This window comes from Pan troglodytes, chromosome 20 (genome assembly GCF_028858775.2).
Source record: "Pan troglodytes isolate AG18354 chromosome 20, NHGRI_mPanTro3-v2.0_pri, whole genome shotgun sequence".
Lineage (NCBI taxonomy): Eukaryota > Metazoa > Chordata > Mammalia > Primates > Hominidae > Pan > Pan troglodytes.
This window is the reverse complement of record NC_072418.2, coordinates 40,324,553-40,341,960: the sequence shown is the minus strand read 5'-3', so window position 1 is coordinate 40,341,960 and position 17,408 is coordinate 40,324,553. Positions and strand designations below refer to the sequence as shown.

Here is a 17,408-nt window from a genome sequence, read left to right as displayed (position 1 = left end):
AAACGAAGTAAAGCAGTACGAGGGTAGGTTTCCCTACACAGTGTGCTATTTAAGGGCACAGGAAAAGTTACAGAATGACCAAAGAGGTGAGCAAGGAAATCTGCAGGGTGGCTGTTTTGAACCCACCACCAGTTTAGTTTAGAGGAGGGCCAATCAACCTGGATGTGGGGTATGACAATCTAAATACCCACAACCATCATGGTGCCAGAAATCCCAATCAGGCGAATGTTTTTTTACACTCATTCCCGTAACAACACCTGACTTGCTTCTGGCAGAAAAGACAGGACTGTGGTGGCCAGCCTAAATGATTGATGAGAAATTTAACCTCCTGTGACAAAAAATCGGCACTAAGGACCTTGCAGAAGTTCTTACCCAGACGTCTTGGGCAATATCGACGTCCTGACATGCAAAACCTTGACAACCACTAAACAAGACAATAGACACCGAACAGAACAATAAACATAAAACAAACAGTTGACCCTAGGGCATGTAAACAGTTATGACAGTTTCTTCTTCTTTTTTTTTTTTTTAGACAAACAAGAGGAGGGGGTCCCGTGATGGGATCAGTCAGATGCCCGTCTGGCCGCTCCCCCTTAGGGGACTTGGGCTCCTCTTAGCATTGACAGGCCGGTATAAACCCCCGGCTCGGATCGAGCTATGCCCGATGCTGCCTTAAGCCTTATGAGGTCGCCACGGAACCGCAGGTGAGGGCCCACTCGAACTCCGTAGCTTTCGCCGTGGAGCTACAAACTGGAGGACAAGCGCAAGCCCTTGGCCTCCCCCATTCATTCACCATTCACACAGAGTTTATAACAGTTTTTCTTTTCTTTTTTCTTTCCCAGAGATTCTCCAAGAAACCTGAACAAGGAAATATTAGAGATAGAAAAAGAGAGAGAGAGACCAGTCTGCCAGAAACCAGGACTCAGTCCCCCAGCATCCTGGGATGTGGACTGACTCAAGGGATGGCCCCTGTCAGGGCCACTTCCCTCCCAGACAGAGACACAGAGGCGTCTAGCAGAAAACCAGGGCTCTACCCTCTAGCATCCTAGAGAAATGGGCAGAGTCAAAAGAGGGACACCCTCATCAGGGTCGCTTCCCTCTGCCAGAACCAAAGTCAAATCTGACCTACCTGACCCCGGGGTCAGCAGTTGAGGACTCAGAGGTGGAATTTTTGTGGGCACCCACATGGTAGTCGATCCGCTGTCCTCCGGAAGACGGTCACCCTTTGGGGACCTGGAAATTTTTTTTCAGGTGGCGCTCCCCCCTACAAGCTGGCTGTCCTTCCGGGGGAGCACACAGCGGGCCCGGCTCTCGCCCGGTGGCGTTTCTCGCTGGGGCCTCCAAATGTCGTACCTGAGCGAGTTAGAGAAAACGCCACACTTTGAGACAAATTAAAAGTCCATTTATTTAGCTGGCCGCCAAGAGATGGCTAATGCTCAAAATTCTCTCCGCTCTGAAGAAGGGGCTAGATCTTCTTTTATACTTTGGTTTAGAAAGGGGAGGGGAGGTCTAGTTAAAACAATTTTACAGAAATAAAGTAGGCAAAAAAGTTAAAAGGATAAATGGTTACAGGAAAGTTAATAGTTCCAGGTGCAGGGGCTTTAAGATTATTACAAAGTGATAGATGCGGGGCTTTTGGGTGTAATCAATTGGAAGAATTCCTGGGAACTGCGGATATAGCTTGCCACAGTATCTTATCAGTTAATTGCATTCTTGGATGTGCTGGGAATCAGCTTGCACAAGTTAAGTCCCTGAGGAAGGGGCTGCCAGTGAAAGAGCCAAGATGGAGTCCATCTGGCGCTCTTAGCTAAGGGAGAGTCAATTCAGGTGGAAACAAGGCTAGGTGATTTAAGGAAAGGGAGAATCTAAAAACAGGGTTAGTAAAAACCAGGTTGGGCATTACACTACTAAGATATCAAAACCAGGAACTTACTTCCTTTAGAACAATTCCAAACTAACTCGCTGTGCCTTACACAGAAATCTCCCCCAAGAAATATGGTTTTATAAAGCCTGAGAAGTTGTTGCTGTTAGGACAAACACCAAAACTAAAAATTGGTTTAATTAGCAACAACAAAATTCCATTTTAACTGGCTGTCCTTATCAGAGACAGTCCACTAAATAATACAACTGGCAAAAAGTGAGATTTTGTAAAGGTTATTATAAACATAACATAAACCAGGAATGTATTTTAATAAACCTCAACCTGCGGGTCACTCCCTCCCTTCCAGGCGTGCAACAAAACACCTGCCTAGAAATCAAAAGGCGTTTTACCCGAGTGGGCTGAAAAAGCCCCGTTTTTACCTTTAATCTGGAGACAATACGGGTCAGAGGTCAGGAAACTACATCAGCGCCAGTGCGAGCGCCCACGAGTCCAGTGGACTGATGAGAAACGGCCGGGAGGCAGCCTGAGTCCCAGTTCCCGCCGTGGCAATGGCCAATTTCCCACCCGTGGACGCAAAAGGCCAGGACTCCACGCTGCTGACCCTCCAGCGTCCCATGTCCGGCAGGCACGTGGCCGAATAGCCCAAGACTGAGGACTCACACTTCCCACTTTGCACCTGGAGGCCACCTGCAGACCAACCTTAAGCCAGGCTTCCGGAAATGGGAGGGCGGGCTTCCGGAAACGGCGGCCAATGGGAAACGCGATCAGATGTTACTAGGCAGACAGTCCGTTTCCAGGCAACACAGAAGAAAGGAACGCTTTCAGTCAGCCTCAAATAGACGAAGCTTTCAGCCAATGGATGTGCAGGTTCCCTCCACATTAGCCAATAAGAAGTGCTTGGGGCCTACCTGCCTACAAGCACAGCAAAAGCTTTCCTGTGCACTTTTGCGCTGGAATGGCTACCTGCCGCGCCAAATCAAAACTTTACAATCACCCTTGGTGCTGTTTCCTGCACTTTCTTGGAGATTTGCACCAGGCGCTGGAGACCCTCCCACCTGGCCCATGCCTGCCACCCGGTGAACACCAAGACCCAACCTTCTGCACCACCAGTCTTGTTGTCAACGAACAGGCTAGTAAATTATTGAAGGGGTGGCCTGCCCCTCCACACCTGTGGGTATTTCTCGTCAGGTGGAACGAGAGACTGAGAAAAGAAAGAGACACAGAGACAAAGTATAGAGAAAGAAAAGTAGGCCCAGGGGACCGGCGCTCAGCACACGGAGGACCTACACGGACACTGGTCTCTGAGTTCCCTCAGTATTTATTGATCATTTTCTCTACCATCTCGGAGAGGGGGATGTGGCAGGCCAATAGGGTAATAGTGGGGAGAGGGCCAGCAGGAAAACGTGAACAAAGGTCTCTGTGTCATAAATAAGTTTAAGGAAAGGTGCTGTGCCTTGATGTGCACTTATACAAACATCTCGGTGCATTAAAGAGCAGTATTGCTGCCAGCGTGTCTCACCTCCAGCCCTAAGGATGTTTTCTCCTATCTCAGTAAATAGAACATACAATCGGGTTTTACACCAAGACATTCTATTGCCCAGGGACGAGCAGGAGACAGATGCCTTCCTCTTACCTCAACTGCAAAGAGGCCTTCCTCTTTTACTAATCCTCCTCAGCACAGACCCTTTACGGGTGTCAGGCTGGGGGATGGTCAGGTCTTTCCCTTCCCAGGAGGCCATATCTCAGGCTATCACATGGGGAGAAATCTTGGACAATACCTGGCTTTCCTAGGCAGAGGTCCCTGTGGCCTTCCGCAGTGTATTGTGTCCCTGGGTACTTGAGATTAGAGAATGGTGATGACTTTTAACAAGCATACTATCTTCAAGCACTTTTTTAACAAAGCATAGCCCTAAATCCATTAAACCTTGAGTCAACACAGCACATGTCTCTGTGAGCACAGGGTTGGGGCTAGGGTTACAGATTAACAGCATCTCAAGACAGAAGAATTTTTCTTAGTACAGAACAAAATGGAATCTCTTATGTCTACTTCTTTCTACATAGACACAGTAACAGTCTGATCTCTCTTTTCCCCACAGAAGAAAAGGAAGGGAGGGAGGGAGGGAAAGAAAAAGAAAGAAAAAGAAACCTTAAGCATTTTTTACAGATGAGGGTTCTGCTCTCCCTTAGTTCAGCCATGCTGTGGGGGAAGGGGAAGGAGTGTGGTAAGATGGCAGAGGAGGAAATAAAATATGGATGGCTTCTGCCTTTTCAGTTCTTTTCCTCATTTCCTGGCTTACTGTCCCTGGTTTCTGACTGCTTCGTGGTGAAGCTTCAGAATTGGAGAGAAAAAGAGGCCAGAATTGGTGGCTTATGCCTATAATCCTAGCACTTTGGGAGGTCGAGGCAGGCAGATAACTTGAGGTCGGGTTATAAATGTTTAATACCTAAAATGATCAATACCTGAAAAAAAAAATTTTTTTTTGAGACGGAGTCTCATTCTGTCACCCAGGCTGGAGTGCAGTGGCGCGATCTCGGCTCACTGCAACCTCTGCCTCCTGGGTTCAAGAGATTCTCCTGCCTCAGCCTCCCGAGTAGCTGGGATTACAGGTGAGCACCACCACGCCCAGCTAATTTTTGTATTTTTAGTAGAGATGGGGTTTCACCATGTTGGCCAGGCTGGTCTTGAACTCCTGACCTCAGGTGATCCACCTGCCTTGGCCTCTCAAAGTGCTGGGATTACAGGCGTGAGCCACCGCACCCGACTGATACTAAACTATTTTAAGAATCCTGAAAAATCAATAAATGAGAATGCAAAAAAAAAATACAGCAAAGGCATCATTAAAAAGCACAGTAAACACGATTGGCCAATAAACGCATATGAACAGATGCTTGACTCACTTGTAATCAAGGTAATAATTTTTTTTTTTTTGAAACGGGGTCTCACTCCAACACTCAGGCTGGAGTGCAGTGGCATGATCACAGCTTACTGCAGCCTTGACTTCCCAGACTCAAGTGATCCGTCCACCTCCGCCTCCCAAGTAGCTGAGACCACAGGCACATGCCACCGCACCCAACCAATTTTTGTATTTTCTGTAGAAACGGAGTTTTGCCATGTTGCCCAGCCTGGTCTCGTACTTCTGGGCTCAAGCAATCCTCCTGCCTTGGCCTTCCAAAGTGCTGGGATTATAGGTGTGAGCCACCGTGCCTGGCCCAGTGTAATAAATATTGAAACTTATAGCAGAGGTAGGGAAATATGAACACTGATATTCAATGATCAAAGGGATTCAAAACTGGAACAATGGTGGAGCCACAATTTGGCAATAAGCAGTGAAGCTGAAAGTGTATACAGCCTATAACGAACAATTTCATTTCTAGGTAATACCTTAGATTCTTGACTCTTTAAGGAAATTAGAAAATACACAAAATGATATTCAATATAGCATCTTTATTACCACAGAAACTCATTTATGTCCTTAATCATTGTTTAATATAATATATAAGCATGTTTAATACAAACATATCAAGGATCGGGCTGGAATCTTTTCCATTCTATAGAAAAGCACTAACCATCCATTAAAGCAGGTAGCTACTTTCAGAGCATGATGTGAGCTGCAAAAAATTGCCCTGACTTACGCCGCCCCCAACACAACCACTCACCATATCTAAAATTACACCCTTGAAGACATTCATTGTGGTTATGGTAGCATCTAACAAAGCTGTTCCTATTCCAGATATTCAGACTGAGAATTCCACAATAAATTTGAGATACACTCAGTTAAATAAAAATGTCTTTACTAAATCTTTGACAAACTGATCATGTATACTTTGAATTCCTCAAAAGTAGATTTTTATTTTATTTTATTTTTTTTGGGACTGAGTTTCACTCTTGTTGCCCAGGTTGGAGTGCAATGGCAAAATCTCGGCTCACTGCAATCTCCATTTCCTGGGTTCAAGCAATTCTCCTGCCTCAGCCTCCCAAGTAGCTGGGATTACAGGTGCAAGCCACCACGCCCAGCTAATTTTGTATTTTTAGTAGAGACAGGGTTTCACCATGTTGGCCAGGCTGGTCTCAAACTCCTGACCTCAAGTGATCTGCTCGCCTTGGCCTCCCAAAGTGTTGGGATTATAGGCGTGAGCCACCATGCCTGGCCAAAAGTAGATGTTTTATGTTTTGCTTCATTTGCCTATTTTCCCAAGAAATCTTTTTTTCAAATACCATCGAGAATTAGTATTCCTTGAAGCAAACTTCTGGAGAATGTTGAATTTAGGGGTCAAACACAGGCTTTCTGGAGGTATTTGGTGCTTGGGAAAAGAAACACTGACCTATTAGCAAAGATAGATTTTGTAATAAATTCTAAATAAACTTTATTTAGAATTGTGAAAAATAGAATCTTCATAATGAAGGTGGTCTAGAATTTGCTTTCAGAAGCTATCTTCATCTAATTTTTATTAGGATTATTTTACCTTGCAGAATTAATTGGTAAAATCTTTAGGATTATCTATTCCTTGAAGTTTTTATAAGTATCAGATTTTTTAAGCAGGGAATTCACACACACACACACACACACACACACTTTTTGTTAATCTATTTGGGTTATACAGTGAGTTAATTGTAAAACATATTCCTTTTGGGGGAAAAATGTAATCCTACATTTTTACTTGTACTGGAATGAATATACATGTTTGTGCATGTGTGCATGTATAGTTTTACCATATTATGTTTATTATTTTTGAGACAGGTTCTCACTCTGTCACCCAGGCTGGAGTGCAGTGGCGTGATCTTGGTTCACCGCAACCTCTGCCTCCTGGGTTCAAGCAATTCTCCTGCCTCAGGCTCCCCAGTAGCTTAGATTACAGGTGCCCGCCACCATGACAGGCTAATTTTTGTATTTTTAGTAGAGATGGGGTTTTGCTATGTTGGTCAGGCTGGTCTCAAACTCCTGACTTCAAGTGATCCACCCACCTCGGCCTCCCAAAGTGCTGGGGTTACAGGTGTGAGCCACTGTGCCCGGCCTAGTTTTGCCTTATAATTTTAAAAATCTGCTTGATATAATCTAGAGTTGTGTCTTTTTTATCATCATTAACACTCTAAATGTATTATCTTTCATTTTCTTTTCCTTGATTGTAACTGCCAAAATCTAATCACTATTAACATTGAATTAAGTCTAATATTCTCCATTCTCTTAATTTCTACTTTCTACTGTTACTTGGCTGTTCCTTTTTTTTTTTTTTTTTTTTTTTTTGACAGACTCTTGCTCTGTTACCCAGGCTGGAGTGCAGTGGCGCGATCTCAACTCACCACAAACTCCGCCTCCTGGATTCAAGTGATTCTCCTGCCTTAGCCTCCCAAGTAGCTGGGATTACAGGCATGCACCACCATGCCCGGCTAATTTTGTATCTTTAGTAGAGATGGGGTTTCTCAGTGTTGGTCAGGCTGGTCTCAAAATCCCGACCTCAGGTGATCCACCTGCCATGGCCTCCCAAAGTGCTGGGATTACAGGCATGAGCCACCGCACCTGGCCACTTGGCTGTTCTTTACTTGGGTTGGTTTTATTTTGTTGTTTCCTTTTTCTTGATGGAAATACTTATTCATTCCCTCAACACATTCATCTGTGTGACAGGCCTGGTGTTGCTGCTGTGGGTAAGTGAAGAAGATGAAGACTGTATCCACAAATAAGATTTCCTTACCACATTACAGGGCATTAATTTGTCACTGAACAGAACTTTGATTATATCTGACAAGGTTAGATGTGCAGGCATCTCACTGTCATTCATTTCTACATAGTCTATAATTTTGGTTTTGATTTTAAACATTTTATTATTGAAATTTCAAACACATACAAAAGTAGAAATATTAGAACAATAAGTCTCCATGAACAAACCACTCCACTTAAATTATCAACATGTTGCCAATTTAGTTTCCAGCTCTCTCTGCCAATTATTTTTCTTTTGCTAGAATATTTTAATCCAAATGTGTCTATCTTCATTTCATAGTATGTATCTCATATCATACGATCTTTTATTTTTTATAATCACACTGACATAATCCCTAACCAAATTAATATATGTAAATATCATTTAATATTTAGTCCATGTCCACACTTCCCTCACTGTCTCCAAAATGGCTTTTTATGTTTTGTTCAAACCAGGTCCAAGTAATGCCAACATACTGAATTTAGTTGATATGTCTCTTTAAGTCTCTTTTAATCTGTTAATGGTTGCCCTTCCCCTTGTATTTTCATGCTACCTGTTAGTTGAAGAAATCAGGTAATTTGCTCTGTAGAATTTCACACATTCTGGATCTGTTTGGCTTCTTCCTTGTGGTGCCCTTTATAGCCAGCCCTCCATATGTGCAGATTCAACCAATCTCAAATAGAAAATACTCAAAAAAAAACAATAAAAATAAAATACAATAAAAATAATGCAAATTGAAAAATACAGTATAACAACTATTTACATAGTATTTACATTGTGTTAAGTATAAGTGATCTAAAGATAATTTAAAGTATACAGGAAGATGTGAGTAGGTAATATGCAAATACATACTATGCCATTTTATACAAGGGACTTGAGCATCCTCAGATTTTACCATCAGTGGAGGATCCTGGAACCAATTCCCCATGGATACCAAGGGATGACCATATACTGTTCATCTAGTCCCTGTCTGCTTTCAGTTCATTATTCCAGCAATAAGGCTTTGTAGATGGTGGTGTGGACTTCCTATTGCATTACGTCAGGAAGTGTGTTGTCTGATAGACCCATTTTTATTAAGGTTAAAACAGATCAAAGGGTTCAGAGGTGGCCAGCTTGATAGATCCACCATAAAAATCTCGCTATAAAATATTTCACCTATTAGTTGTAGTACCCATTGAAGATCATGTTTTCTGGACCCATTATTCCATTAAGGTCTAGAAAATGGTGATTTTTCTAATCCTATAATTCCTTCTAGATTTATTAGACTTCTTCAAAAAAGAAAAACCCATTCAAAAAACAAATTTTTTTTTTGAGACAGGGTCTCACTCTGTCACCCAGGCTGGAGTGCAGTGGCATGATCTCAGCTCACTGCAAACTCTGCCTCTTGGGTTCAAGTGATCCTCCCACCTCAGCCTGGGACTACAGGTGTGTGCCACCATGCCTGGCTAAATTTTGTATTTTTAGTACAGACAGGGTTTCACCATGTTAACCAGGTTGGTCTCAAACTCCTGGCCTCAAGTGATCCACCCACCTTGTCCTCCCAAAGTGCTGGGATTGCAGGTGTGTGGACCCCTGTGCCAGGCCAAATTCATTTGAATTTGATGAACTTCTGGTGACCCTGAAATTTGGTTCACATGGGAAAAGGAAACTAAATGACAATTTTTCCTCTGATTTATTGATTTCAAGAATAATGAGTTGGGCTGGGTGTGGTGGCTCATACCTGTAACCCCAGCACCTTTGGAGGCCAAGGAGGGAGGATCACTTGAGCCCAGAAGTTCAAGACCAGCCTGGGCAACATAGTGAGACCCTTTCTCTAAAAAAAAAAAAAAAAAATTTAGGTGGGAGAATCACTTGAGCCCAGGAGGAACAGGGTACAGTGAACTGTGCTTCTACCACTGCACTCCAGCCTGGGGGACAAAGTGACACCCTGTCTCAAAAAAATTATACATTGGTGCTCTAGCATCTTTCATAGGTTACCAAATTATGCAGCCACAATCAAGTAAACTATCAAATTATTGGTGGGATCACATCAAAAACTCAACTTGAAACAACTCCTACTGGTTGAAGATATGGCATTTTGAGCATCCAAAAGTATACTGACTTATAGAATGATGTTTTGTTTCTTTCCCACAGGAGTTTTATACACACACATAAATATACACAACAATATTAAATTCCTAGGTGGTTAATTTCTTTTAAGCCACATTTTTGATAGTTTCTAATTAATTTTAAACTGTGGTCAGACAACAGGGATTGTAAGCCTTTTGCTTTCTGGAATTATGGGAAAATCATTTCCTATTTCCCTCTAATTCTTCAACAGCTGTATTACTAGTGACCTCACATTCATGAAATTCATTTTTGGCATGAAATTTCTAATGCAGCTCAAGTGCTGAAGAACTTCCTACATTCACTACAATCTAAATTTTACCTAGAATAAATTATGTTTAATAATTTCTGAGAGGTGACAGGAGGCATTTCTACATTTATTATGTCTACAGATCTTCCTTTTATGTGAATTCACTAATACTAATGACAATAATAACAATTACAGATAATATTTACAGAATACATGCTATATGACTGTGATTCCTCCAAGTATTAACTACTTACTCCTTGCAACAATCCTATTCCACAGTGTGGCAGGCTGACTCTAAACAGGCCCCCCAGTGGTCCTGTCTCCAGGACTTATTCACACTCTTGTATCATCCCGTTCTCTTGAGTGTGGACTATCCTAGTAACTTACTTCTACCAGTAGAAGGTGAGGGAATGTTACTTCCATGATTAGATTACACAAGATGGTAACTTCCATCTTGCTAGCAGACTCTCCTCCCTTTTGGCTTGCATGCCTTGATGAAGCAAGCAGCCATGTTGATGAGGCTATTGTGGCCAGGAGCTGCAGTCAGCGTTCAGCCAACAGCCAGCTAGAAACTGAGAATCTCAATGCAACAGGCCTCACGGAAATACACTGGGTAACAACTATGTTAGTCTGGATGTGGATCCTTCCCCAGTTGAGCCTTCAGATGAGATCTCAGCCCTGGCTGAAATCTGTAGCCTTGCAAGAGACCCTGAAGCAGAGGACCCAACTAAGTCATGCCTATACTCCTGATCCAAATTATAAGATATAATTGTATGTTATTTTATGCTACTAAGTCTGTGGTAATTTATTACGCAGCAATAAATAACTAATACATATAAGTACTATTATTACCATTTTACAAGTCAGCAAAATGAGGCACAGAAGCTTAGTATCTTGTCCAATAAATCAAACTGGTAATCAAGTGGAGAAAGGGAGATAATGACAGATAAGGCTAAAGATTTTCCTACATTCATTACATTATTCTCTCATAGGAATTTGCTGAAGATAAACCATGTTTAAATGGTGTTGGAAGGCTTTTAAATCAACATATTCTTTCTCTAATATAAAATTTATTATGCTTGGAATTGAGCATGAAACACATTTTCTCAAAAATGAATTTTCTGATGTTCTGTAACATCATATACATTTGAAGGCTTTCTTCTATTAAATTCCATTATGAATCTTCTGATGCTGAGTAAGGTGTGAATGCTGTCTAAAGGCCTTCTTACACTCCTTACACTTGTAGGGCTTCTCACCAGTATGAATTCTCTGGTGTTGAGTAAGAAATGAATAAAGTCTAAAAGCCTTACCACATTCCTTACATTCATAAGGTTTCTCACCAGTGTGAATACTCTGATGTTGGGTAAGTTGTGAGAGCAGTCTAAAAGGTTTTCTACATTCCTTACATTCATAAGGTTTCTCACCAGTGTGAATACTTTGATGCTGAGTAAGTTGTGAGAGCAGTCTAAAGGCCTTTCCACACTCTTCACATTCATAGGGTCTCTCACCAATATGAATGCTCTGGTGTGAAATAAGCTGTGAGTAACTACTAAAGGTCTTCCAACATTCCATACATTCATAGGGTTTCTCACGAGTATGTATTCTCTGATGGCGAACTAGTTGTTGTCTTAATCTAAAAGTCTTCCCACATTCCTTACATTCGTAGGGTTTCTCACCAGTATGAATACTCTGATGAACAGTAAGTTGTTGGCATATTCTAAAAGCCTTTCCACATTCCTTACATTCATAGGGTTTCTCACCAAAATGAATTTTCTGATGTACTCTAAGGTCTGGACCACATACAAAGGCTTTCCCACATTCCTTACATTCATAGAGCTTTTCAGCAGTATGAAGTCTCTGATGGCGTGTAAGGTGTGTACACTGTCTAAAGGTCTTTCCACAGTCCTTACATTCATAGGGTTTCTCACCAGTGTGAATTCTCTGATGTCGAGCCAGTTGCTGATGTACTCTAAAGGCCTTTCCACATTCCTTACATTCATAGGGTTTTTCACCCGTATGAAGTCTCTGATGTTGAGTAAGTTCTTGGAGCACTGTAAAGGCCTTCCCACACTCCTTACATTCATAGGGTTTCTCACCGGTGTGAAGTTTGTGATGTCGAATAAGATGTGCACGCTGTCTAAAGGCCTGCCCACATTCCTTACATTTATAAGGTTTCTCACCAGTATGAATTCTCAGGTGTTGACTAAGTGTTGAGCGACGAATAAAGGTCTTCCTACACTCCTTACACTCATACAACTTTTCTCCATTATGAACGATCTGATACTCAGTAAGAAAACTGTGCCTTTTGTAAGTGGTCATTTTTTCAGAGCTAATTTTCACTTGCTCAAAATATCCCTCTTGTTGTTCCTTTTCCCCCTCAATCTTGCTTTTGCATTCCCAATCATTCCTAAAAATGGAACCCTGAAGGCTATAGCTTTTAATTCTTTCCATTATATCCCACTGAAATGAATATATTTCATAAATGTCCTTTTCTGGAGATAAAGTATTGGTCCTGTATCTGGACTCCAAATCTGAAAGAAAACAAGAAAGCAAATACATACTGTTTTCCTGTTCCAGAAAGAAAAAACAAACAAAAAAACCACTTCTATAGAGAAAAGGCACCTAAAATAATGCCTGTTACAAGTTGAATGGATTAGACAGATCTCAAACATAGACATTTCTGCCACAATCTTATATATGTGTACCTAAAAAACCTTATCTTCTACAAAAGTACACACTAAAAATTACTGTGTTCAGAAGAAAAATAGGCCCGGAGCAGGACCACTTAATTTTTTTTTTTTTTTGGAGATGGAGTCTTGCTCTGTTGCCCAGGCTGGAGTGCAGTAGTGTGATCCCGGCTCACTGAAAGCTCCGCCTCCCAGGTTCATGCCATTCTCCTGCCTCAGCCTCCCAAGTAGCTGGGACTACCGGCACCTGCCACCACACCCGGCTAATTTTTTTTTGTATTTTTTAGTAGGGACGGGGTTTCACCGTGTTAGCCAGGATGGTATCGATCTCCTGACCTCGTGATCCACCTGCCTCGGCCTCCCAAAGTGCTGGGATTACAGGAGTGAGCCACTGCGCCCGGCGAGGACCACTTCATTCTATGCCTTTTTTTTTTTTTTTTTTTTTTTTTTGAGACACAGTCTTGCTCTGTCACCCAGGCTGGAGTGCAGTGGCACAATCTCGGCTCACTGCAACCTCTGCCTCCCGGGTTCAAGCAATTCTCCTGCCTCAGCCCTCCTAGTAGCTGGGATTACAGGCACACACCCCCAAGCCCGGCTAATATTTTTGTGTGTATTTTTAGTAGAGACGGGGTTTCACCATGTTGGCCAGACTGGTCTCGAACTCCTGACCTCAGGTGATCCGCCCGCCTCAGCCTTCCAAAGTGCTGGGATTACAGGTGTGAGCCACCATGCCCAGCCAATTCTATGCATCTTTAATCAGTAGAACACTAACAAATAAAATAGTTGACATCTAAAGGGATAAACCAAAAGACAGCTCAGCATGGCTAAAATCCACTTCATGTGTATTAAAATGCCCAAAAATAAAGAGACAATGCTAGACTTCAGGTCCTGAGACACTGTACATGAAAATAAAGCCCAGAGCCAGTGAGGACATCATTAAGGGGGGAGTAAGGTAAAGTGCAGCCTGTCTTTAGATAAGAGGCCATGCAAGGTTGATGGTACATTCCTCTGGGGAGGGAGCCCTGGGTGCAGACATTTATTACTAATTTTCTTAAAACAGGGGTGAAAGGGCTCCTGATAATAAAGCATCATGTAGAAGGCCTTTGTCTTTCCTACTGAACATTATAAATATACCTCCACTAAGCTAGCTCCACTGGACTAGGAAAATTACTCATGAGCCAATCATCTTCTACATTATACACAATTCTTTTGTCACTATTCTGCTAATGTGTACCATGGGACAGATTGCACTCTCATCATTTTGAAAAAGGGAAACACAGCAAATAAAGAGTCCAGGAGTGCAGGCAGGGCTGGTGATTAGGAAAGCAAGTCAAATCAGTGAAGCCCTGTTTTAAGTGTGGATAAGAATCACCTAGAGATTTGTTTAAACTATGCAGAGGTGTTTTTAACTGACTGAAACCATCTATAGGACAAAGTCCTGGGCAAGTAATTGTTTTGTTCTTGTTTATATTCTTCAAGAAATTATTGGGATGCTGATCAATATTTGAGTCTCTCTGTTTAAATGTTTTCAATGCTATCTCTTTACCATTAGAATAAAATATAAATACCTGAGCATAAATAATAAAGCTGCTGCTTGTCAACAAATATCTTCTCCCATTTATTCTCTCTGTTCATAGCATACTGGCCTCTTTCAACGCACAAAATGCCCCACAACTGTTCCAAATAAATAGGACTCTTCACAGGCTGCTCCTTCTTTGAGGAATCCTCTGACACTGCATGGTTGGCTGGTTTTCATTCTCAGCCTCAAATCAAAATCACTTCTTCACAAAGGCTAGTCCTGCTGGCCCTATTTAAGTCTATGCACTTTACTCTTGTCTTACTCCATTTTCTGTTGCTTATAATGAAGTATCTGAAAATGGATAATTTATAAAGAAAAGGAATGTATTATTATTATTTCTACTCTACTCTGACAGATTAAGGAGTTTATTTCTTAACAATTATGGGGGCTGAGAACTCCAAAGTTGAGGGACTGCATCTGGTGAGGGCCTTCTTGCTGGTGACAACCCTGCAGAGTCCCAAGGCAGCGCACAGACCATCAATGGGTAATGGGGGCTGAGTGTGCCAGCTCAGGTGTCTCTTTTGCTTCTTACGAAGCCATGTGTCCCACTCCCATAATAACTCATTAATCCATTAAGCCATGAAAGCCCTTGTGACCCATTCACCCCTCATAGATCCCACCCATTGGGGATTAAGTTTCAACATGAGTTTTGGAGGAGACAAACAGTCAAACCACACTCTATCTTAGCACACTCTTTCTCTTTTCTTTGTTTTTTTGAGATGGAGTTTCTTGTTGCCCAGGCTGGAGTGCAGTGGCACAATCTCAGCTCACTGCAACCTCTGCCTCCTGGGTTCAAGTAATTCTCCTGCCTCAACCTCCCCAGTAGCTGGGATTACAGGCACCCACCACCAGGCTCGGCTAATTTTTCTGTATTTTTAGTAGAGATGGGGTTTCACCATGTTGGCCAGGCTGGTCTCGAACTCCTGACCTCAGATGATCTGCCCACCTCGGCCTCCCAAAGTGCTGGGATTACAGTACGAGACACTGCACCTGGCCATGCACATTCTTTTTCATATTTATAACACTTTCTCCAATTTTTGAATCATATGTTTATTAATTTTCTCATATTATTCTGTTAGTTTAGTTAGTCTGTTAGTTAAGTGTTATCCTTGAACTACCCCCAGGGCAGAAACAATCTCTATTATCACCATTAATTAGCAAATCCCAAATACATAATAGATATTACCAGTTTAATTCTCATAATTATATAATCATTAATTAATAGGTATATCTGCCTCTAATCTTTATACCAGAGCTCCCCAACCCCCAGGCCACAGACCAGTCCATGGTCTGTTGGGAACCGGGCTGCACAGCAGAAGGTGAGCAGCAGGTGAGCGAGCATGACCGCCTGAGCTCGGCCTCCTGTCAGATCAGCGGTGACTAGATTCTCATAGGAGCATGAACCTTATTGTGAACTGTGTATGTGAGGGATCTAGGTTGCACACTCCTTATGAGAATCTAATGCCTGATTATCTGAGGTGGAACAGTTTCATCCCAAAACCATGTACCATTTTCTCCCGCTCCAGTCCATGGAAACATTGTCTTTCACAAAACCGGTCCCTGGTGTCAAAAAGGTAGGGACTGCTACTTTATACCATATTATAATGATTTACTTATCTCTGATAGAATTTATACTATGACTTATCAATGCTACACTTACTCAAACTTTTGTTGGCCGGGCACTGTGGCTCACACCTATAATCCCAGCACTTTGGGAGGCCGAGGGGGCAGATCGCCTGAGGTCGGGAGTTCAAGAACAGCCTGACCCACTTGGAGAGAAACCCCGTCTCTACTAAAAATACAAAATTAGCCGAGCGTTGTGGCAAATGCCTGTAATCTTAGCTACTCGGGAGGCTGAGGCAGGAAAATTGCTTGAATCCGGGAGGCGGAGGTTGGGGTGAGCCAAGATTGTGCCATTGCACTCCAGCGTGAGCAACAAGAGTGAAACTCCATCTCAAACAAAACAAAACAAAACAAAACTTTTGTTCCTTCATAACCTCCCCATGTGTGGTCCTATCCATTCCCATGTAGCCAACGCAACTAAAGTATTTTTTTTTCAATCATGCTAACATTGAAAGGCTTATGAAATCCTGAGCAAAAAGTCATGGTAAATGTCAACTACAGCAGACTGACTATAAAAAATGGAAGGGCATCTGGGGTCACCTGAATGCAACAGAGTAAAAATAGAGGCTATGTTGGATGTGGGCTTGAAGATCATGATCCAGATGGGGTACTTTCATGAAGAAAATCGAAAATGCTGAATGAAGTAAGCAAAGACATGGGTTGAGATGGTATAGGAAAGGAGGAGAATTTTTTTCTGTGACTACAGTATAAATGTGTAAAACTGGTGAAATGACCCAAAGAATAGTTTGTGATCACTGCAAGACAAAATAGGAAAAAACAAAATCATGAAACCAAAAGACATCTTCACTTCAGATTTTAAAACTCTTTCCTAAATATAGAACAGTAATATTGAAAAATACTACATTATAGAGAACCTACGAAATATAGCTACAGATCTTAGAAGAAATTTTATAGATACATTTAAATTCTTAGAGCAATAGAAATGAAGGAAAATATACGAGTATCCCACACAAAAGTTAGAAAAAGAACAACAAAGTATACTGAGGAACAAAGAATGAAGAAATAGATTAAAATGAAAGCAGAATTTCATTAATTAGATATCAGAAATGAAAGACATATAAAAAATCCAGGTTGGCCAGGCACGATGACTCATGCCTGTAAACCCAGCACTTTGGGAGGCTGAGGCTGGAGGATTGCTTGAGCCCAGGAGTTCAAGACCAGTCTGGGCAACATGGCAAAACCCTATCTCTACAAAAAATTAGCCAGGCATGGTGGTGCTTGCTTATAGTCCCAGCTACTCGGAAGACCGAGGGAAAGAGGATCGTCTGAGCCCGGGAGGCGGACATTGCAATGAGCCATGATTATGCCACTGCCTGGGTGACAGAGCGACAACCTGTCTCAAAACAAACAAACAAAAAACCCAGGTTGTTTGGAAAACAAAAACAAAACAAAACAAAAAAACAAAAAACAAAAACAAAAACAATCAGTGGAACATAACCATTAGCTAAGATAATAAGAGAAAAAGGAAAGCATTCAAACAAAATAAAAAATGGCCACTAGCTATTCAGTGACAACTCCCCATAGAGCTCTCACTTTTTTTTTTGAGACAGAGTCTCGCTCTGTCGC

At 42.0% G+C, this 17,408-nt stretch overlaps 2 protein-coding genes across 14 annotated transcripts in view; both read right to left on the bottom strand.

The window, feature by feature from the left end:
• The window catches only part of ZNF875 (zinc finger protein 875), an 81,513-nt gene extending 78,902 nt beyond the window's left edge, over positions 1 to 2,611 (bottom strand). For 6 of the 12 annotated variants that reach the window (XR_010153848.1, XM_063801571.1, XM_063801576.1 and 3 more), the window contains exons 1-2: positions 2,302 to 2,602; positions 1,130 to 1,353 (exon numbers count right to left, since the gene is read on the bottom strand). The gene's annotated coding sequence lies outside the window, so the exon portion shown is untranslated. Of the gene's footprint in view, positions 1 to 1,129; positions 1,354 to 2,301 lie in introns of all 12 variants that reach the window. The other 6 variants (XR_010153849.1, XR_010153847.1, XM_063801577.1 and 3 more) reach the window with 4 other exon arrangements.
• A 2,701-nt stretch (positions 2,612 to 5,312) lies between these two features.
• ZFP14 (ZFP14 zinc finger protein) overlaps positions 5,313 to 17,408 on the bottom strand; it is a 45,405-nt gene continuing 33,309 nt past the window's right edge. For both annotated transcript variants that reach the window (XM_063801600.1, XM_063801601.1), the window contains exon 5: positions 5,313 to 12,463. In XM_063801600.1, coding sequence (XP_063657670.1) covers positions 11,097 to 12,463 — 1,367 coding nt within the window. In that variant the 3' untranslated portion in view covers positions 5,313 to 11,096. The remainder of the gene's footprint in view (positions 12,464 to 17,408) is intronic.